A 23,397-nucleotide genomic window follows, 5' to 3' on the forward strand; every position below is an offset into this window, starting at 1 on the left:
ACACTAGTGATAGTCAGTGTTGGGAAAGTTCACTTTCTACGTGAACTAGTTCAAAGTTCAGTTAACAAATTTTAAAATGAACTAGTTCAGTTAAACGTTCATAATTTAAAAATTTGAACTAAGTTCACAGTTCCAAAAAATGAACTAGTTCATAGTTCTTTTTTTCAATATGTTGCTGTGAGCTATTCGTTTTTTCCGGCATTTTGAACATTGAGCCCGCTTTGAGGTTTGTCTAGGATGAAATAGAGTGGTTGAATCAAGTATCGTAGCTTAATACAGTTTCTATCGTGTTTTATTGCACATTTAGCGCATTTTGTAAATCCCATTGATTTCTGTTGGAAGACTCAATGCTCGTTGGCCGGAAACGGAAAGGGGGGGGGTGTTCACGTTTGGTTGTAGTCTTTTCTCTCGGTTCTAGCCCTACTGATGAGATGGAGAACCGAGCGAAAAGACTACAATCAAACGTAAACAGCCCCCCTTTCCATTTCCGGCCAAAAAGCAATGATTCTAGGAGGTATTCTAGTCCGCTGAGCTATGAGCCAGAGAGCTAACGTTATGGATTGTACATATTTATAATTCGAAATTCGTCTCAGCCTTTATACCACAGATACTCTAGGGTCTATAGCATATAACCGTGTTGTCTGATTACAGTTTAATTCATTTTCCACAATTTAACAGCTCTTAGTTTTGAAGAATAATCACCGCGCCATTCCTTTGAATGGGAATCGTGCCGGTCTGTACTTTCAAAATAAAGTGTACATATTTATAATTTGAAATTCGTCCCAGCCTTCATACGACAGATACTATAGGGTCTATAGCATATAACCGCGTTTTCTGATTACCGTTTAATGTAACAGTAAGCTGGCAACACCGCAACTGCAAATTAACCTCTCAGGGATTACCATGGCAACCGGTCAAACAACACGGCGATCTGCGTGCGCATCCGCCGTGTTGATAAACAAATAACCCCCCCATTGAACGAAGTTAAACCGAGTGAGGGTGCCGTTCACTGACACCAGAATGAACGAGTTCACAGTAACGTTCATCAGGCAGTAATACAGTACGTTCAGTTCACGTTCGCCCAAAATATGAACGAGTTCATGAACTATCGTTCAGTGAACGCGTTCAGGCACAACACTGGTGATAGTAATAATAACAGGTGTTGATACTGGTAGTGATAGTATTAGTAATAAGTGTGATTCCATGGTGTTCAGTAACAGTATTGATACTAGTAGTGTTAGTATTAATAATAGGTGTGATTTTAGGTGTTCATTCACAAATGAAGCCCCTCTCTACATGCGGGCCTCTCCGGGTGACATGTGGACGGACGTCCGTGGCCCTTTAAGAAACTCCATGTTTTCTCAACATGATGCGTCAACATGAAAAGCGGATGATGATGTTATGTAAAAAATGCTAAAGTAGTCGCAGTTTGTTAAATGCAAGTAAAATATTTATCCCGCGGCGAATTCCAACTGCTATTCCAGTTTCCACAGCGGCACCGACGGACGGTTGCCCGCTCGGCCGCGGACAGAGCCGCGCCGTTTGGAGAGGAGCTCCGGTGGAGCGGAGGAGGATGATCGCAACTCGACTGAGTCGTCCGCTGGTCGCTCTCCCTCCCGGGGTCCAAACACCTGACCACCACCCCTCCTGGAGGAGTAGCAGCCGGAGGGGCTTCTTTAGTGGACGTTTTACTCGGAACATAACTATCTAGCGTTTCTTCAGGAAAGAGAAAAACACTGAAAGTGGCTGGAGACTTCCAGCGACCGAGGACACCGTGAGAACCGAGGTAAAGCGGGGTCAGAGCCCGGCGTGCTGCGGGTGTTGGCACGCTGAAGAGCAACTTGTTTCTACTGGTAAAGCGCCTGGTCCTCATGGTAAGTACGGCCATGCATCGCGGTCAGAGACCCGGTCATGCCTTCAGTGTTTCGAGGCCGAAAGGCGTTGAGTTTGTTGACCAAACTGAGGTTGCATCACAGAGAACGAACGCAAGCATGTGGTGCGAAACTTGTACACAAGTATCAAGTGATAAAAATTACGGAATGTTAACTTTTTGTCCATAGTTCGGGATTAACGAGTTCCAAAAGCTGTTGAGGATTGCTATGTATAGGATGTGGGTTGCCAATGTTTAAAAGAATAGAAGCATCATGGATAAAACTGCCTTATGCCATAAAGCGAGACATGCGTCTTTCAGATAATCCCATTATGTCGATGATACGGCGCCCCAAGCACAACAGAACTACCGTGCACTAAATGGATGTACTATAAATACTTTCCAACTGAGACACAGATAGGACTTACTGATAGCCAATGCAGAATTAATATGAGAATTACTTAAACTAAATTTTAGAATTGGCTTCTGCTATTTACGGAAGAGGATTAGGGCCACACATAAAAAAAAAAAATTCTGACTTTATTCTCAGAATTTTGACATTAATCTCAGAATTCTGACTTTAATCTCAGAATTCTGAGAAAAAAGTCAGAATGACTTTTAAAAAAACTGGCACCAAAACAACACATGTTCCAGTTTCACTCACTTTTTGGTGAGTGAAACTGGAACATTTTCTGGATCCTCTCGAACCCGAAAGAAGTAGCTAAGGGAAGACATCTTGGCACAAGTAGGCTAGGGCTACTGGCTACTCTGCGTGTGGTTTCCTCCTACTGCATGAAGCAAAGTGTCTCTCCCACGGCTGTTGGTCCTTACAGGTAGTTCTGACTTTTTTTCTCAGAATTCAAGTCAGATTAAAGTCAGAATTCTGAGATAAATGTCAGAATTCTGAGTTTAAAGTCAGAATTCTGACTTTAATCTCAGAATTCTGAGAAAAAAAGTCAGAATGCTGAGAATAAAGTCAGAACTTTATTTTTTTTGTATGAGCGGCCCTAATCCTCTTCCGTAGCTATTGCTATGAGATACCATTCCCATGAATTATTGGTCTTCATTTTGCTTATTGATTGTTCTTTTACCTTCCCTGTATCCCAAAATGTGATAGAAATATGTAGATTCTACCACCCATACATCATATCGCTCCATATAACGGGTGATGCTGTGCATGAGGAACACTTGATGCCAGCTTTGTTGCCCCTTCCCTTCAAGTCAATTGTGTTTGTATAGCCCTTAATCACAGGTACATCTCAGAGGGCTTCAGATGCCATGTTTTATGTCGCCATAGTTGACATGCTGCTGGACTTTAGTAAGGGAGACAGACTTCTGTGGAAAAGCTCAGGTCTCTGCTCTCTGACTGCTTTAATGAACACGTTGCTGTATTTCTGACATGTTGCAGTACAAAAATAACTTGGATGAAGTTCAGACCGTCTTTTAGAATAGCATTCCCTTGTTTCTTTAACTTTGATACTCTTCTTATCCTTACTTGCCGCTCGTCGTTAAGGAAATAAACATGGTAGCGTCATGAGCCGCTGAGCCGTGTAGTCAGGGTGTCGTTGTCTCGTTCGTATGGCTTTCCAAGCTTCTGTTAGGATAGGATTGAAAGCCTGTGGCTACCAATTGCCTGACTGTTAGTGCTCATTGTGTTGTGAGAGTGCTCATCGTGTGTGCGTGCGTGTCTGTGCGTGTAGTGTCTGTGCATGTCTATGCGTGTGTTTGCATGTTTTCGTGTGTTTTCGTGTGTGTGTGCGTGCGTGCGTGAGCGCGCGAGTGTGTGTGTGTGTGTGTGTGTGTGTGTGTGTGTGTGTGTGTGTGTGTTCTGATACGTGGTGTACCCGGGCCGCCCCACTATCAGGGTTCAGGTGTATCACCCCCTTCTCCCTTGAATCTATTAACACTCTCCCTCCCTTGACTGTGTCCTCTCTGTCCTCCCCTCTAATCCTCCTCCTACCGTCTCTCTCTTACTCCCTTTCTCTCTCACACTCATTCTCTGACTTTCTCCTCGTTCTGATGGCAGACACACGTTCTATGGCCGTTACAGGTCAGCTGGTGGAAGATGGGCTGGGATTGGTTTGAGGTCGGGGGGGGGGGGCTGGTTTCACAGTGAGGGTGTGAAGGAACAGAGACCTAAAGACTCGGGCGTCAGCTGTCAGGCCACAGCTGCGGGTGGATGGCGGTGGAGGTCTGGAGGAGCTGGTGCCTCGCCTCTATTATCACCCACTGGGCTTGTTTACAAGGGCTGGCCGGTTAGGAGACTCAATGGCCGCTCAGGCCGAGGAGGAACAGAAGCTCTCAGTGTGTAGCGAGCACCGGGCTTCTCCACAGAGGAACACATGGCACCAAGTGTCCTTCACTCGGGCAGATGCTGAAGCATGAGTGAGGCCCGCGGTGAGGCCGTTAAGTGAGACAGGCTGGCTGACACCTCCTCCTCCGCCTCCTCCTACTCCTCCTCCTCCTCCTCCCTCAGCTGTGCTGGAAACATAACGGCAGAGCTGCTCCATCAGACAGCCATTGTTCATGATGATAATGACATGGCTCTCCCTCTCCCTCTCCCTCTCCCTCTCTCAATGCCGCTGCTGCTCTGTCTCTCGCCCTCTCTCTCCCAACTCTGTGCCGTCTCTATTCACAGATTCCTCAATCCCTTCCTCACTTCCCTGTCTGTTTCACACAATCGCCGCGCTTCATTCTGGAACTTTCCAGCCCAACTTGTCAAGCGATGAAGGGGGGGGGGGGGGGATGTCTGTGGTTGCGTTTCTGTCTCCGTCTGGACGTGTCAGATTGCTTATCCATGTTCCCTCTCCTGTCGGGCTGTTTGACACCAGGTTTTCACGTCCCATCACACACTGTAACACCATGTCTGTTTGAGCGACGAACCATGAAGGCTCATCTGTCCTCCTGTCCTCCTGCTCAGAGTGGGCTGGACAGACGTGTTACTGATCACTAGACTTTGGTTGAAACACGCCGTGCAGACGTGATGGTCACACAAGGGAGCAAGTCGTTACTTGTCATCGATACTGTTTATCATTTAGAGTATATTTAAAGAAGCATGTTACACATACATTTCATATCTTATTCTGAAGTTATGTTGCTGACAGGAGATTTGACGTTGGATTATCTCCTGAAGGAGATGGTTGGGGAGGCTGATGTTTGAGTATTACCTCCAGGCTGGAGAGTGATGCTGTCCTATAAGGAGGCTGTTATTAACGTTGTCCTATACTAAGGAGCCTGTTATTAATACTGTCCTATAAGGAGCCTGTTATTAAATCTGTCCTTAGGAGCCTGTTATTAATGCTGCCCTATAAGGAGCCTGTTATTAATGCTGTCCTATAAGGAGCCTGTTATTAATGCTGTCCTATAAGGAGCCTGTTATTAATGCTGTCCTATACGGAGCCTGTTATTAATGCTGTCCTATAAGGAGCCTGTTATTAATGCTGTCCTATAAGGAGCCTGTTGGATCCTGTTATTAATGCTGTCCTTAGGAGCTGTTATTAACGTTGTCCTATGAGGAGCCTGTTAATAATGCTGTCCTATAAGGAGCCAGGTGTATTAACGCTGTCCTATAAGGAGCCTGTTAATAGTGCTGTCCTATAAGGAGCCTCTTGTTTGCGTTGTAGTCGTGAATGTGTGTGTATTCAGTTTGCGTTCGAGTCGTGGATGTGTGTGTATTCAGTTTGCGTTGTAGTCGTGTACGTGTGTGTATTCAGTTTGCGTTCGAGTCGTGGATGTGTGTGTATTCAGTTTGCGTTGTAGTAGTGGATGTGTATATTCCGTTTTGTTGCAGTCGTGGATGTGTGTATTCCGTTTGCGTTGCAGTCATGGATGTGTGTATGTAGTGTGTATGTGTATTTAGTTTGCGTTCTGCTCGCTCAGCTTCTCCGGGCCCTCGCCTCATTAAGTGCCACTCGGCTCGTTAACATCTGTTAATTACCGTAAAGACGGATATTGATCACGGGAATTAGCGGTTATTCCAATTAAGAGAGATATTTAACGAGACACCAACTTGATGACGCGTAAGATTAGTTGTGTTGACATGGAAATCTCCCACCATCGATTGTTGTTGTTTGAGTTGTTTGATTTTTAGCCCTCATATTTATTCAAACGTAATTTTAAATTATGGTAAGAGCAATTTGGCGCTCTTGTTCTAAATGATTTGAATGTCGGTAAGCCAAAAATGGAACAGTGCCTCGGGCCCGACATCTGCTTTAGGTCTTACATCTGCTTTCATCGGTGCTGTTGGTTAATGGTACACTTCTATGAGTGGTCACTTCTAGACTAACTGTCTATTAGCAGACTATTTTGGACTGTAAAACCATTAGCCTATTCTATTGGATAATTTATACTATATTAGAAATCAATGAATAGGTTTTGGAAAAGCTGCACACTGTTTATTGGTCCCAACTCTTGACCTTTATCAATCCGTGTGTGTGTGTGTGTGTGTGTGTGTGTGTGTGTGTGTGTGTGTGTGTGTGTGTGTGTGTGTGTGTGTGTGTGATGTCCCAGCGCAGCGGCAGCAGCCTCGCATGATATTATCTCCAGCATGCCACTTCGGAAGTAGGTCACCGTTTACCGTGTTGCCGTGACTCTGGCTGCTGGAGGATATTCGCTCCCACGGATCGTCTCGCAGATCGGCTATAGAAACATTTTCAAGCAGGGGAAAAACCCTCGGATCTTTTCCTGGTCCTTAGACCCATCGCGATCGGGACTCGAGGTATGATCTCCCCACATGCATCGTCTTTTAATTTCAGTTTCAGTCGGCTGTACCGTCGCGGATCGCCTTCCCTGCCTACATCGTAACAACCGGGCTAGGAGCCCGTAATAATCTTCATATTTACCACCAGCCCCATAACCCCTCATGTGATCGAGCACCAGACGCGAACTCGTCGCTGGATCGTCGTCCCGGTGAGCTTCACTTCTGATACTGAACACGTTCCCCCCGCATGCTGTCACCGCCCGGACCGGGGAAGCAGACCGGGGGAGCGGACGGGGACAGCGGGGATTCACCGCAGTTCTGATGGGCAGAACGCATCCCACCGCGATGTGATGTGCAATAGGACACGCGTCGCACTTTTGTTGATCTCAATGAGAGCGAATCCGAGTTGTTTCGCTACGTTAGTGCGGATGGTTCCCGAAACGGGATCATGGTGGACGGTGGTGTCGGCGCTGCCGGCCGAGGACCGATGGTCTACCCGGGGGAGCGGACTTGGTGATACGCCCTGTGTTTGAGCCCCACCGCGTTAGGAGAAATAGGCTGTTCCGCACACTGTACGACCTTCAACCCAAGTTGTTTTTACGTGTTTGCAAAAGGATGTGCGTTGTTGCGTGGGAGGGGTTAATCTGCCTTCTTCTAAATGATATTAACTTTTCGTAGCGTGTGTTGGAATTTGTATTTTTAACTGATTTACAACACTCACTCTCGCAAACGTGCTTTTAACCCTACTTGAAACCCACGTGAGTTAATCACCATAGACGATCCTGTGATACTTCAGAACAGGTGCCTGAATCACAATTATGGAGAATATACCAGCATTCACCCTAGCCTAAATATTTATAATATAACAACTCTTAGACGGATTTACAAAAACAAATCAAGACCCTCACCAAACTGAAGAATTTCCTCTCAGAGCTTATTTTGGCTTAAACACCTTGGAGATGTGTCCGTGTGTGACTGAGAAAGTGTCATTGCCTAATCTGTAGAGCAGTTGATGGTCAATCTGTCATCTGTTTGAAACGTTAATGGAGTCAGTCATCAAACTGTTCATCTCATTATTGAACCACACCACCTGCTGGGATTGAGGTTCTGGCACTGTCGGTGGTAAAGTTTGTCTTAACATCATAACTAGCAGGCGGGAATCTTTCCCTCAGCTGAAGACAATGTTGGCTAATGAGCAATCCGTCTTTCTTCATGCGTGTCTCTGCCAGTGAAGCCACGTGATTGGCCATCAAAAGAAACCAAGTTATCACGTTGGTTCTCCTCTTCTCTTATCTGTCAAATTACAACACAGTTCACCGAGTCACTCAGGGGGAGATGAGGGAGAATGGGGCGATGAGATGGATTCTGTAAATGTTCTTCTCAGTTTTGCTGTGCACTCCGGGAGCGTTGTGTCACGGGGAATCTCTGAAGAGAACATCATGATCATCGCTTTCTCCAGATCCATTGAGTGGTTCTTCAAGGCTTTTGTCGAAAATTTCAGAAGTTCCTATTCCGCATATTTAAGATGGAGAATGATCGGTCCTTGTTGTCTGAGGTGAAATAGTAACTCAACAGTGTGTTGGATCACATCCCTTCAGTCTGACCAGTTGTAGATGTGGCAGGTAGGGATGTAGGTACGCCAGTGGCTCACGAAGTGGATAGGGGTTGACTTGTTACCGGCAGGTTGCTAGTACCGTCCCCAGCTCCTCCTAGCCGAGGGGCAGGATGTCCCTGAGTGCCTCGCCCTGTCTGCTCCCGACCAGCTGGCTGTTGCCTTGCATGGTTCACACCGCCGTCGGTGTGTGAATGTGTGCATTAATGGGTGAATGTTAGGCAATATTGTAAAGCGCTTTGAGGGGCCACTGGTTAGCGAGGCGCTATATAAATGCAGTCTATTTACCATTGAGATGTTCTCCCTCTTTGGTGTGAGATATTCTGTGAATAGTAAGCCTGCGGCTCCGCTTCCTGACCTCGGTATTTGGAGACTCACCGGGCCTCCCGCATTCCCCGTCTGTTATTTTCTCGGAGCGGAGTTTTATGGGAAGCGTGGAGGCTGCGACGGGTCTACTGCGAAGTCGCACGGTATACGTCTGCGCCGTTGCTACGGAGAGGAGGCGTTGCTACGGGCCGCACATCAATACATGAACAGCGGCGACGGAGTGTCAAACAGCAGCTGATTTGTGGAGCAGGGAGAGGATGTCTTGTCCTAACGTTGAACCGAAGGCCAAGCGGAAACCAAACTACATGGAAAGTCTGAAAATAGTGAGACTTCACTTTTGACTGTGAGAATTCTGTTCAGAATGGCTTTTGGGTTGAACACACATATGCGAGTGTGTCTGTTATGGTGTGTCCGTTATGTGTCTAGATTTGCTAAAGCAGGCTTCAGGAATAAATAGGGAAGGCTATATGTTGTAGTAAATTGTTGCACAACCAAACTTTATATAATATATAGAGGCGGCCTCTGTGACTCTGCAAAGTGCGCATCTAGTGGGCAGCAGACTAGTCGGTCCTCAGTCTACCAAACGGTCTGTCTTCTGCAGGTGTCTACATCTCTGTATTGTGCTGCCAGCACTAGTTTTGACCCGGTCGCCTCCCACAGACACGGTGGGGGTGGGGAAGGGGGAGGTGGAGGGGGAGGGCGGGGGCATTCCATGATGTCATTTCTTCAGGGAAACGCTCCATCGCAGACCCGGGCTCGTCTCACAGGTGTAGGGGATGCATCAATCAAAAGATTATTTGGCTTGAGCTGCCTCCGTCATAGACTGTAGGGTTTTGAGTGCAGCTGATCATTAGACTTGCTACTGTGTTGGTGTAGCTGAGGGGTAATGGTAAATGGTAAATGGACTGCATTTATACAGCACTTTTCTAACCAATGGCCACTCACTCCGCGCTTTACAATATTGCCTTAACATTCACCCATTCATGCACACCCATGGCGGTGTTAACCAGGCAAGTCGACAGCCAGCTTGTCGGGAGCATTTAGGGTTAGGTGCCTTGCTCAGGGACACCTCAACACTCCGCTCGGAGGAGCTGGGGATTGAACTTGCAACCTTCCGGTTACCAGCCAACCTGCCCTACCTCCTGAGCCATATGCGGCACCGAGTAGGATTGCTGTTGCTTTCCTTTGGACGGAGTGTGTCAGGGGTCTGCTGCTCTATGCAGAATCAGAACGCAGAGCGAGCTGTAGTCGCACTCTGCCAAGACCTTAACCCTTTCTCCGTTGAGTTGTATGGTCTCCACCTGGACCAGGATAGTGTATATCACTCTATGGATTATACATTTGGTAGTTATACATGCAGTTTAAAGTTGTTAAATAATCAATTCAGATTTAATGGCTTTAATGGAGAGGCTCAATCGTTTTCTGGGTGAAATGTCACTTTTAATAGATGGAAGAGGTCAACGTGCATAATAGCTTTTCAGAGAGCAGATTTATGGTTTAATTTCACATGGAAGAGTGTCATTGGAGTCGGGTCAATCTTGGGTGTAATATCAGTAGCTGTTGGGTCCTTGCAAAGGAGAGAAAGGGTTTGGTATTGTTAAAACAGATAACACATAGAGATGGGCGATATGGCCTAAAATCCATATTGCGATATACGTTGCAGCCTCTTGCGATAACGATATATATCACAATATAAAATCAGAAAATAACCGTTTCAGAACAGGTTACATAGACCCTAAGGAAAGCCAAACTGCTAAATGTATTTTAAAAAAAAGAGAAATATAGTATGTCATTTCGACAACATTTATTGTGAAACACTGTAATCATACAACATAATGTTGCAGATAAATACAATTAGTATTGGGTTTCTTTCCTTTAGTGTAAACCATTCTAAAAGGCACTACACTTAGGATAAGTCCTTGGTTCTTAAATGCCACCCAAGATGCAGAGAACAGGAAAAACGGGTGTCTTTCTAGATAAGGAACAGACACTGTACTGACAATTAGGGATGGGCATGATTAATTGATGATCGATCATTGATTGTTAAGATTTTTGTCGATTACGTGATATTTTTAACCATCAAAAGGAGGTTGACCCAGCCGGAGAGGTGGTCTCGGAGACGTTGCTCAACAAGGAGCAAAGAGGAGACGGAACGTCTTTTGGATATTTGTGTCCAATATCCAAAAGACATTCCGTCTCCTCTTTGCTCCATGTTGAGCCACCACCCGACGGTCCGACAAAAGCAAGTAAAAAGTACGCTGGAAAACATAACTTAAAAATGCCGATGCATTTAACACATTCCGAGTCAGGATGAGGGAGAAGGAGTTGGACCAGTCCGCAGATCAATGTATATCACGCTGGATATCCATGATTGTTTACTTTCACCGGTGCTTCCCCCCCCCCCCCTTTTTCCTTTAACGCTTTACAACGTCCCAGACCTTTTTGTCCAATGATTTAACCCATTCAGACCGGATCACGCATCTGTGCGTGTTTACCTTTAAGACCGGATTGCGCATCAATGCGTGTTTACCATTAACCCATTTGTACCGGCTGCGTGGAGCAACATTGTATCTACTAGATACAATGTTGCGCCGCACAGCAGCCGGTACAAATGGGTTAACGTTCTTTGCACACATGCAGGTTTGTTGACGAATTCTGGCACTGTTGCGAAAATTGCAATGTGAAAAGGAATTGCACCAAACCAAAAATTAAACATTGTATTTTGCGTCATCAACATGCATTATCGCGATAGAGCGATAGAATTAAAATCTCTATCGTAGGCCATTTTTTAAAATTGTTTATATCGTATATCGTTTATATCGCGCATTACTAATAACACATTAGAATCAATGTGCTCAAATTCTTCATTGTTTTTCCTCATTTCGTGTTATTTGTACAATGAAACGCGTACATATGCCGGCTTGATGTACCAGCTTGTTGACATGGTAACTGAAGAGGCCATTGTCTGACATGGGTATGCCATGGGACTTGCTAAAATAAGTGCTATTACAACAATTTGAGATGACATTAATTTAGATGGCTTTCATAGCGTTCTGGTTATGGAAATGTTTAACAGTTTGGTTGGCAACATTTAGTACATTGCTCTTGTTTTTCATTTGAGGAATCCTCTCTCAAACATCTCAAAACAAGTAGGCCTAATCTCCTGAATCATCAGCTGCACAGATCTTATAATAGAGGATGCCAAAAACTTCTTGTCTATTCATCATATATTTCCTCTGTCTTATTGAGTGACCGTGTACAATGTGTGTAATATTAGAGTGAGTCATTCATCCAACCAAACGCCCACTAAAGCTGTGGTTTAATTGCATCCATTGATTTAAAATTGAACAATCATATGGCTGTCATTTCAACACACAAACAAATCTAAAAGTGTTGTAACAGTGGATTCAGGCTTGGGCTCGGTGGTTCACAACTGGGCTCGGGCAAAATGTAAATCGCTCTACAGTTAGGGAGACAAATTGCATAGTGGCAGGCCAGTAGTGGCGCTGTTTGTGGTGGTCTAAGCAGCCTCCCTGTGTAGCTCGCTGTGCAGCAAACTCCACTGATGATTGTGCAATCTGTTTTTCCCCAGGGGTGGTGTGGGCCCAGGTGATGATCCATGAACATGCCCATGGAGGGGCTTCTGTGAGCTGATCCACCAAAGCAGGCCTCGGGGACCAGGCCGGGAGTACGCAGCCTCGCTCGGACCATGGTCAGAGCTCAGCCCAAGCGGCCTCTGCAGCGAGGAAAGGCTTTGAAGGAACCCAAGGGCAGCATAGGAGGAAGGAAACGGAAAGAGAAGAACAAGCACAGGGCGAGGAAGAGGAAGGAGATCAAGGGGAACCGGAGCGGGAGACGGAAGACGCCGGCGGCGGGCGATGGGGACGCGCTGGACTGCCACGTCGTGCTCTCACGTCTGGAGGAGAGGAGGCTTCTGGGTAAGGTGAAACCAGCCTCGAAGGGAGCCAAGCTGAAGGCTGTGAAGGGTAAACGGAAGGAGCCACCCGGCCCGGCTTCGGGAAGGACCAAATCACACCGGCCGCTGAAGAGGACCTCCTCTGTCGCCGATCGACGAGCAGCAGAACCGGAACCCGGGCCGTCGGAAGCCCCGCCCCCGCCGAGCCCGGCCACGTGGGAGCCTCGCCGGAGGAGGATGGCCTCCCTCAACGCCGAGGCCGTCAACAGCCTGCTGCTCCACCGAGCCGCCGGGCAGACCAAGAGGCCACAGCACGCCAGCCGGGGCCTCGCCGCCGACGCCAGCCCCGCCAAGGCCACGGCGCCAGACGAACCTAAAGGAGAGGCCGTCGAGGAGCCCAGCCCGGTCCCTGAGGCCAACGCCAGCGGGAGGCCGCGGAAAAAGAAGGCCAGGAAGGAGCCGGAGAACATCGACTGGTCGGCCGTGTTCACCCCGGCTCCCCGCCGCCAGGCCGGCCTCACCGCTGCCACGCTGCTCAAGCTCACCAGCGCTCCGTACGGAAACCGGCGGCAGAAGAAGACGACGACGACGACGGAGGCGGCAACGGGGGCGAGGGACACCAAGACGTCTGCGTCCCCACAGAAGGAGAAGGCCGGGGAGCCCCAGGGGGGAGAACCAGCGCAGACCCAAAGATCACCCCATCCAAAACGCACTGAGCTCCAACTCAAACCCGGACCACAGGAGGCCAGGGATCAGGCCCGCCCCCGGCAGGACTCCCCCGTCCCGACCTGCGGGAGCGTCTGCAAGAGCGAGACGCCGGACCACGAGGGCCAGTGGCGGGGGTCTCCGGGCGGGCAGGGCTGCTATAAATGCGGGTCGCGGTGCAGCCCGGTGGTCGGGTTCTCCCTAAAGTCCATCAAGGAGGAGCAGGTAGAGAGCGGCCTGGCCCCCTGCTACTGCTGCTCCCAGGAGATGTGCATGGAGTACTGCCACAGGCTCGCCCTGTTCCTCAAGGACAAGAGCTTCAAGGAGTCCGAGGAGGGCTCGCTGTCCAAGGTGTTCCACCACCACCACCACCACCACCACCACCACCACCACCACCACCTGCAGGCGCCCCACTCCCTCGCCCACCCGGCCGCCATGTCCGACGCCCGCTTCCCCCACGAGTACACCTGCTGCCCCGGGTACTACGTCCACTTCAGCCACTCGGACGGCCCGCCCTCGCCCATCGCCCCCGTCTCGCTGTGCCCCAGGGGGGGGAAGCGTCCCAAGCTGATGCCTGCCGCCGACCCGCCGGGCCCGGGGATCTCCCGCCCGCTGTACTGCTGCGCCTCGGTGGGGGCGTGCTACGGAGAGGCCTGCAGGGTCAGCGGCTACTCAGCCTACGCCGCCGGCGGGATCCCCCCCGGCGCGGGACGGACGTGCTGCTCGCTCTGCACCAACGACCAGCGCACCAAGTGTAACCACGGCGTCAAGACCGGTGAGTAGGTATCAGTGCAGGTGACGTTGAGCTGTGTTTCCGATACCCAAACAGTTGGGTGATTGACTTGACTTTGTTATTTATCTTAAAAACAAGAAGTACACAGCAAACAGCAGAAACACCAACAATCATGGCATTAGGTGACGTAGTCCGTCCGGCCAGATAGAGGGCGGAGAGGGGATGGGTGGAGATGGAATGGGCGGAGAGGGGAAGGGTGGATAGGGGACGGGTGGATAGGGGACGGGACGGGTGGACAGGGGACGGGAAGGGTGGAGAGAGGACGGGACGGGTGGAGAGAGGACGGGAAGGGTGGAGAGAGGACGGGACGGGTGGAGAGAGGACGGGACGGGTGGAGAGAGGACGGGAAGGGTGGAGAGAGGACGGGACGGGTGGAGAGAGGACGGGACGGGTGGAGAGAGGACGGGAAGGGTGGAGAGAGGACGGGAAGGGTGGAGAGAGGACGGGACGGGTGGAGAGAGGACGGGACGGGTGGAGAGAGGACAGGAAGGGTGGAGAGAGGACGGGACGGGTGGAGAGAGGACGGGACGGGTGGAGAGAGGACAGGAAGGGTGGAGAGAGGACGGGACGGGTGGATAGGGGACGGGACGGGTGGAGAGAGGACGGGAAGGGTGGAGAGAGGACGGGTGGAGAAGGGGACGGGTGGAGAGGGGAGAGGAGACAGGTGGAAAGGGGACAGGGGGAGAGGGGACGGGTGGAGACGGGAGAGGGGAGGGCCCGGAAGGGGACGGGCGGAGAGGGGGGTGGAGAGGTGGCGGGTGGAGGACTTTGTTTGCATTAAAAATAGCGATGGCCGTTGTCATGAAAGAGGTTTGGGTCTGTTGTTGTAGGAAAAAGGGGCCCGTGGGCGGCAGGCGGAGGGGCAGACAGGTCCTCTCATTGTTCAGAGCCGGAGGGGCAGACAGGACTTTATTTTGTTTCAGGACACTGAACGTCTCGGTACATTGAAAAGTATCGCTGTTCAAATCAAAGCCTTTTGAAATGATAAATGCATACACAGAGAGCTAGAAAGAGTTCTACATCATCATGTATTTTAGTGTTCCAACCCTCCCCATCAGGTACTCCCCTCTGAACACCACCCCCTGTGAACACCACCCCCTGTGACCCCCCCCCCCCCGGGAACACCGCCTCTGTTCCCTCTTTATGGCAGCAGCCGCCATGGATAGTCAGGATAGCTGTAGTATGAGTCGCACAAGGCCTGCCTAGCTAGCCACGGCCTGGATTCTAGCTTCCCTCAGCGTCCGGGTGTCTCCGTGTGTCTCTGTGTGTCTCTGTGTGTCTCTGTGTGTCTCTGTATGTCTCTGTGTGTCTCCGTGTGTCTCCGTGTGTCTCCGTGTGTCTCCGTGTGTCTCTTGTGTGTCTCTGTGTTTCTCCGTGTGTCTCTGTGTGTCTCCGTGTGTCTCTGTATGTCTCTGTGTGTTTCTGTGTGTCTCCGTGCATGTTTGTGGCACCACTTGCTACGCCGCTACAACCGCTAATTGCTGTTTATTTTTCCGCAGCCTCCGTGCAACAAAAAACAATCGAGTGTGACTCAAGTTTCAGTGATTCAGCTGTGAAGTGGACATGTGGCGACTAGCTAACGGCTGTGGTCAGCAGAAAGGAATGGAAACTTCTTCCTGTTATTCTGACTTACACCCAATTTCCTTCGTTTCACCTCCCCAGAGAGCTTCTCCCAGGCCGTCGGGGACCATCGCAGCCCCTCCTCCGTCCCCGTCGCCCCCAGCCCGCGGACCCTCACCGGCTGCCCCGTTCCCGCCGCGCCTCCGGCCGGCCAATCGGTACCCCGCGTTCAGACCCCGCTCTCGGACCCCCGGGGGCCGCGGGCGGTCCAGGAGAGTCCTCGAAGCGCCGAGGGTCCCAGCGGCCCCCGGCCCGGGGCCCGCGGCGCCGCCGTGCCCGCGCTCGGCGGCGACAAGAAACACAAGAAGCCGGGCGCGCCCGCCGGCAGGGAGAACGACAAGAAGGGCAAGAGCAGCCGCCGGAGAGCCACCAACGGCTGGCTGCCCCTCGGCCTGTCCTACCAGAAGGAGGTCTTCACCGTGGTACGGACGGGGTTCATTGAGTGGAGGGTCCGCCTGTAATAATCATAATAATGAGACATTCCATTTATATAGTGCTTTTCTAAATACTCCAAAACACTTTACAGAGCGAACACAACATAAAAGAATTGAATAATGACGTATTGTGTATAAAGATAAGGAGGAAGGGGAGAGAAAGGAAGGAGGTGATTGATTGAAAAGGTGTGTTTTGAGGGCCTGTATAAATGAAGAGAGTGTGGTGGGGGGGGGGGGGGGGGGGGGGGGGGAGTTCCAGAGGGATGGTGCGGCTACTGAGAAGGCCCTTTCACCCCAGGTCTAAAGCTCGGTCCTCCTTGGGGTTCTGAGTGTGGTCGTGTCTGTAGACCTGAGGCGACGGGTAAATGTGTGGTGGAGGACGGAGAGGTAGGGAGGGGCCAGGTTAATTATGACTTTATGGGGGGTGAGTAGTATTTTGAAATGAATCCTAAATTGAACTGGTAGCCAGTGGAGGTTGTGAAGGACAGGGGTAACATGATCGGGTGGAAGTGAGCTGGAGTTCTGGACGTATTGAAGTTTATAGAGAAATTTGATAGGTGAACTAAAGAGGATGCTGCTGCAGAAGTCTGTAGCGCCGCTAGCGTGTATGAGGGAGTCACCCTGTCCCTTTGTGTCCCCAGGAGGAGGAGGCCCCGGTGCTGAGGACCTGTTTCCAGGGGGTCCACCGGGACGGGGAGGTGATCCGGGTCAGGGACACGGTGCTCCTGAGGTCCGGACCCAGGAAGAAGACTCTGCCTTTTGTGGCCAAGATCTCCGCCCTCTGGCAGGACCCTGAGTCAGGTAGAAGGCCCGCCCCGTCCAGAAGTACTGATCCCCATCCAGAAGGAATGAACCCCGTCTAGAAGGACTGAACACCTGTGCAGTAGTAACCCCAAGCAGTAAACCGCATCAGAAGTAGTTAACACCAATCAGAAGTACTGAACCCCATCAGTAGTAGTAGTAAACCCCATCAGAAGTACTACCCCCGTCAGAAGTACTGAACCCTGTGCGTATACACCAGTCGTTCTCAGTGTGGTTCCAGCAGAACGCCCTACTGCCTGTGACTAAAGGTGTGTGTGGGGGGGTGCGCGTTTCCATTATGTAGCAGACAGCGCTGAGACAGGTCTTTATCAGCTCGCCTCCATTATGGTTAACACCCGTTTGTTTTGTGCCACAGGAGAGATGATGATGAGTTTGTTTTGGTACTACCGGCCGGAACACACACAAGGAGGTCACAACCCCAGCGTGCATTGTGAGGTGAGCGAATGAATCATTCATCTCCACAGCCTGTTTGACTCTGAATGAGAGGCTTCCTGGTTTGTTTCCCGGGGCACAACCAGTGATGCAGTGCCGAAGCAGTGACAGCATGTGACCTAGTGAGGCGGCTGGAGGCAGATGTGTGGTAACTGACTAGTGCAGTTAATCTGTAATCCGTCTCTAGAACGAGATCTTTGCCTCGCGCCACCAGGACGTGAACAGCGTGGCCTGCATCGAAGACCGATGCTACGTCCTCACACTGGCCCAGTACTGCCGGTGAGTGAGTGAGTGAGTGTGTGTGTGTGTGTGTGTGTGTGTGTGTGTGTGTGAGTGAGTGAGTGAGTAAGTGATGGAATGATTGAGAGAGAGTCAATAACCTAGTGAGTGAGCAAGTAAGCAATTGGGAACACACCCAAATGAGTGAGAAAGTGAGGGAGGGAGTGTGCGAGCGAGCGGTTGATTGAGAACGAGTGAGTGCGCAAGTGAGCTTACGCGTGTTGGAGTGATGAGGGAGGGAGAGATTGAGCGATTGAGTGAACACACAAACAAGTCAGCCAGCAACTGAGTGAGAGATTGAGTGAGTGAGTGAGCAACACTCAGACTTATAAACCAAAATGATAACGCTGTATGGAGGATGTTTGTTTCAGAAAGACGAACACGTACAAACCGATGTTGACCAGATGTTTGTGTGTGGTCAGATTTTGTGCCTTGGTGAAGTGCCGTAAAGAGGGTCTCCGCACCAACGCCGCCTCCCTGGTGGTCCCGCCCACCTTCGCCCACGCCATGCCAGCCCACCGCTGTGTGCCCGACGACGTAGACGCGGACCTGGTGTTCGTCTGTCGACACGTCTACGACTTCCGCTACGGACGCCTCCTCAAAAACCTGCAGTAGCAATCCTCGTCCCGACATGTTCAGTCCCTGGTTCCTTCCTCTCTTCCAGTCCCCACCTCCCTACTGTATCACCGGCATGAGAGACGGGAAAACGCCCATCCCAGAGTCTCCAATCTCACACTGATACTTCAGAGATCATTTATTGTAGTATGGAGTGTCTTTTGTCTAAAAGAACAAAATAAGTAACATGAAGAACATTTGAGGGGAATCTACGAACGAACATGGCAGTTAGAGAAATACAATGTGAATACTTGGTGTAATTGCTTCTTGGCACTGTAGTAAAGTGTGTGTGAGAGGACTGTGCTGTTCTCTGCTGCTGTGAAAGAGAAACGCTGCAGCAGCTTTCAGGATGAAATGTGAGCCCTGATAGAGCGGCGGTATAGTGCTGAAAGATGAAACAGGTAAAAGTCTCCTCTCCGTCAGCAACACCAGCTCCGAAGGTCTGAATGAAGCACATTAACTAATGCAACGTGAGCTTAGGCTCACCGCTGCGCTCTGAGTAAAACGATTAGCAGCCCGCGAGGAAAAAGACGAGAGACTTCTCAGATGTAGACACGAAAGTCTTAATCTCATTTGATTTGGATTGCACTGCAGGCGTGGCCCGGCCGACGGTTCTGAGAGGGGGTGTGTCCCGGGACCTCTCGCCTCTTATTGCTAGAAGGAACCAGACTTGTCTCCAGGAAAATATGTGGTGCGTCCTTCCCTTCACTTCCGGTCGGTGTTGGGAAACACGGCGTAAAGGCAGCGGACCGAGCATGGAGGCTGCGCTCTACTGCTGGAGTCAAGATGATTCCAGTTTAATCTGCTTGGTTTAGCCAGTGTAATAATGGGGCCAAAGAGCCTTCCTACTTCAAAGAATTCCTGTATGGGAGGGTATTCGTTGTGATGCTAATGCTAAAGTCTATTTTCTGGTTGTTTAGTTTTTGCCTTCCCCCAAGTGGGCTGTAGAGGGGCGGATCTGATCCTAGTTTGGACCTGGATCTGATTCTGGATCTGATCCTGGATCTGATCCTGGATCTGATCCTGGATCATCAATAAATGGTGTTTGCGTTTCTATATCTGGGCAGATGGATCAGTCACATGTTTAGTTGTTGCTTCCTGACTGAGACGAGGTGTACTTGACGTAGATCTGATGTGATGACTCATTCCTGTGTTTTCCAAAAAGATATGTATTTATTTCTTTATTGAGAAGTTATAATTTATTTTTAAAAAAAGGTCAATTTAAAAATGATATATTGGAGAGCGGTAAAAAGGAAGACTTCATTCCTGGTTTTGAGAAGGTGTTTTTCCTTTCCAGCTGATCTGTCTTTATGAGATCTTCACAATTAGGTGTCAGCTTCTTGCCAGAGACTTTACACTTTTAAACAGGGTCTTATCAAACACGGCCTTTCCATTTAACCCCTAACACTTCTTCATGACAACAACGTGTGTCAAAATGATGAGAACTTAAAGACGTTTCCTCTTTGTTTACCTGACATGCTCCTTTCATTTCTGTTCTGCATTTCGTGTGCTTCCTTGACCCTTAAGTAGACACTGAGGTTGTGTCCCTTACCCCTTAAAGTACTATACACGCTTGAGTTTGCTCCCCTGGTAGAAACATGTACGCTGTTAGCCTTTACCCTCGCTTGTGCTGCCTTACTGAACATTCCTGAGCTAGAGTTTAGCAATGTGTTGATCATCCTACCTGTGCTAAAGCTTAGCATCGTTCACCCAGTGTTCCCCAGCCGTCGCCCGGACTCTGGCGGGCCAACGCAGGTCTCCCCTCAGCCCCAACCCGGTCTCCCCTTAGCCCCAACCCGGTCTCCCCTAAGCCCCAACCCGGTCTCCCCTTAGCCCCAACGCAGGTCTCCCCTCAGCCCCAACCTGGTCTCCCCTTAGCCCCAACGCAGGTCTCCACTCAGCCCCAACCCGGTCTCCTCTGAGCCCCAACCCGGTCTCCTCTGAGCCCCAACCCGGTCTCCTCTGAGCCCCAACCCGGTCTCCCCTGAGCCCCAACCCGGTCTCCCCTGAGCCCCAACGCAGGTCGCTGAGCCCCAACGCAGGTCTCACCTGAGCCCCAACGCAGGTCTCACTTGAGCCCCAACGCAGGTCTCCCCTGAGCCCCAACCCGGTCTCCTCTGAGCCCCAACCCGGTCTCCCCTGAGCCCCAACCCGGTCTCCCCTGAGCCCCAACCCGGTCTCCCCTGAGCCCCAACGCAGGTCTCCCCTGAGCCCCAACCCGGTCTCCCCTGAGCCCCAACCCGGTCTCCCCTGAGCCCCAACGCAGGTCTCCCCTGAGCCCCAACCCGGTCTCCTTTGAGCCCCAACGCAGGTCTCCTCTGAGCCCCAACGCAGGTCTCCCCTGAGCCCCAACCCGGTCTCACCTGAGCCCCAACCCGGTCTCACCTGAGCCCCAATGCAGGTCTCCCCTGAGCCCCAACCCGGTCTCCCCTGAGCCCCAACACAGGTCTCACCTGAGCCTAACCCCGGTCTCACCCGAGCCCCATCCTGGTCTCCTCTGAGCCCCCCCCCACAGACTAAGAATAAAGTCCAATAGAAGATGGTTACCTCTGAAGATAGCATGAGGGATAGATGTGTGCTTGTCAGGCCCGCCTCTCGGTTCTCCTTCAAAGTGCACCACATAGATCTGGAAGTTAAAGCCTAGAATCCATTTCTCCCGGGGGGCCTGGCACCAGACCCTGCTAATGGACAGGCGGTCGCCCTCCACGCCACTATTACCCATAATCCTCTGGGACAGAGCTGCCGGGGGCCAGTCCCAATAATCTAATGGAACTAAGTTTGGTCAGCCAGATCAGAACCCAATATGGTTCAGGGTTTTTATCATCTGTCCGTTTAGAGGCCAGTCTAGTATCAAATATAATTCCCTTATATGATTATTCCTACTCGATTTGAAAATCCACTTCTGTGTTAATCAGTTTAAAGGATTTGAGTCCCGCCTTCTCTCTAAACCCGCCTTCTGAATAAGCCAAAGGTCTTTAAGTTTAAACACGCATCTCCCGATGATCGGAATCAGGTTATCCTCTCTGAACGGATTCCTCAGAACCCCAGTCAGCCAACACTGCATAGAGAGTAGAGAGTAGGATGGTCGTCTGGACTGCTTAGTCGTCCCTTCCATGTTCCCAAGAGTGAGAAGTCCATTATAGCTGCCTTAGGAGTCACTAGAGCCACTATGGTTTATCAAGATGTGTGACATCGTCTTACACACCCCTTCCTTGTGCCTGTTCCAGTTAACCTGTATTCCACATTGTGAACAGAAGATGAGCAATTACTGTTATATGAATGCACCTTCCAAATACATTTTATTTTTGTCAATGCTGTTCTGATCTTGAATCACAACGAAGAAATGTTGTCTGTACCAAAAAGGAGTAGGGGAAAATGGAAAAAGAAAACGAAAAAAAAGTCCAACTTGTACGACGTCTTTACTTAATCAAGTGGTTTATTTGTTGTGGATTTATATTCCTCTTCTTAGCATGGAATTCTGAGAGTATCTGGGAACTATTAATCACAGCACAGATAATTTGTATGGTTTTAAATGGATTTATGTAATATAAAAGAAAATATTTAATTGTAATAAATAATATATGAGTTTGAAAGAAAGTGAGTTTTATTTCATTTAAAAAAATGTGTTCGTGGTTGAGTTTGTCTTGAAGATTGACTCTTTTGTACCACAAGGGGGCAGTCCGCCCCTTGTCCCGACGCGTACAGCAGACGCCAGCAAAGGGACGCAGCGGCGCCGGAACTCCTTGTCCGACTGGTGGTCCGTGAGGGTACTGCAGGTGGTACGTTGGTTTTTTGTTCTGCAAGAAGAAACATTTACAATAACGAATATATATATATATATATATATATATATATATATATATAATTGAAATAAGTATACTATAAATCATTTAACATTATTAAAAAATAGTTTATATAAATAAATAAAAGTTGGGTCCAAGATTCCACCTCATTTAAACATTGAAAAAAACCTAATAGACGTTTGCCTGCAACATTACATTTTGTTTTGATATTTTTAAATCACTGAACTTTTGTCTTATAAAAGTTTTCCATTATGTTTTCCGTTCATTGGTGTTCGTTTGTGTTTGCTAGGTCAACATCTGTGCCCTGTATTACGAACCTCGATTAGTGGGTTAGCGAGGTATGTTGCGCTCAAAGCCTGTTGTTAGCTGTGATACGCAAGTTGGATCTCTTTTAGGGCGCACTCACACTAGGCCATCTGTACCGTGCCCAAGTCTAGATCGTTTGGCTAGTGTGAGCACGCCAACCGTACTCAAGTACAGTTCAATTCCGTGGCCTGAGCACACTTCGGAGAGGTGTACTCAGGCCACGGTACAGATGCTAATGAGCCGACAAGCGCACACGCACGGCTACGCAACCTGAGCTGGATGACGTATAGTCCATGCGTCCCCTGAATTGAGTTGCTTCCGCATCACGGGCGCCTAGCCACTCCCTAGTGCAGTGGTATTCACTATTTTTTTCAGGAGAGCCGCACTGACAGGACGACGTCAACAGGAGAGCCATTTTTACCGCAAAGTATCAAAAGCTATAAATCCAGTCATAAATAAGTATGCCTGCTTAATAATATGTCCTCCCTGAAGTAGTGTTTCCCACAGAATTTTGTGAAACTGTGGAGGGAACCCGGTCCTTAGCGGGGTCCGGGGGCATGCTCCCCCGGAAGAAAATTTGGTACCTTTTAACCTGGAATGCATCAATCTGGTGCACTTTGAGAGGAAAATTAAGACTTGTGTTACTGTGTGCTATTTTCTGGAATAATGTGGAGACACTGGGTCACATAACATGGAAGCTATTGAAGAATAAGTCCATCCAAAGAGCACATTCTCTCTCTTTATGCAGGAAAACCGCCAATCTGGCAACCCCGCTGTCAGCGTAGAGCCGAGCAAGTTTAAAAATATTTTCTAGACAAGGCTATATTTCCACCTTTTAATGCCGCTGTTGATTTATTTTTTAAATAATTGTTTGTATTGTTTTTTTAAATATCTGTATTCACTGCATGATCATATCACTGTATATTTTTACCGCCATGCGAGCCGCAAATAGAGGCTTGGCGAGCCGCATGTGGCTTGCGAGCCGCGCAATGAGTAATACTGCCCTAGTGCATTACGTGCCGGATGCAGAAATAATCTTGTTATCTAGCATTGTTAGCATTGTAGCATAAGCAAGAGGTCTGAGCGAGCACAGTCGCATTGTTTACCGACCATGGAAATAAAAGTTAATAACCCCCCCCCCCCCCCCCCCTCTTTAAATTACAC

The 23,397-nt window shown here is 49.5% G+C and overlaps 1 protein-coding gene across 3 annotated transcripts; it reads left to right on the plus strand.

The window, feature by feature from the left end:
- The first annotated feature begins 1,430 nt into the window (after positions 1-1,430).
- On the plus strand, positions 1,431-21,671 carry bahd1 (bromo adjacent homology domain containing 1). Of its 3 annotated transcripts, XR_013812484.1 has the most exons (8): positions 1,431-1,874; positions 12,101-13,904; positions 15,585-15,964; positions 16,618-16,777; positions 17,154-17,233; positions 17,418-17,509; positions 17,932-20,212; positions 20,436-21,671. XR_013812484.1 is itself a non-coding variant. In XM_079752672.1 (7 exons), exons 2-7 carry the CDS (start codon positions 12,218-12,220, stop codon positions 18,122-18,124), a joined length of 2,592 nt encoding a protein of 863 aa, XP_079608798.1. In that variant the 5' UTR covers positions 1,431-1,874; positions 12,101-12,217; the 3' UTR covers positions 18,125-21,671. The 3 variants fall into 3 exon arrangements, 2 of the variants coding, with proteins under 2 accessions (XP_079608798.1, XP_079608799.1); XM_079752672.1 differs by having other exon boundaries at positions 17,932-21,671; XM_079752673.1 differs by lacking the exon at positions 1,431-1,874 and adding an exon at positions 6,649-6,778 and having other exon boundaries at positions 17,932-21,671.
- Positions 21,672-23,397: the final 1,726 nt, after the last annotated feature.

This window comes from Pollachius pollachius, assembly GCF_949987615.1.
Source record: "Pollachius pollachius genome assembly, chromosome: 15".
Lineage (NCBI taxonomy): Eukaryota > Metazoa > Chordata > Actinopteri > Gadiformes > Gadidae > Pollachius > Pollachius pollachius.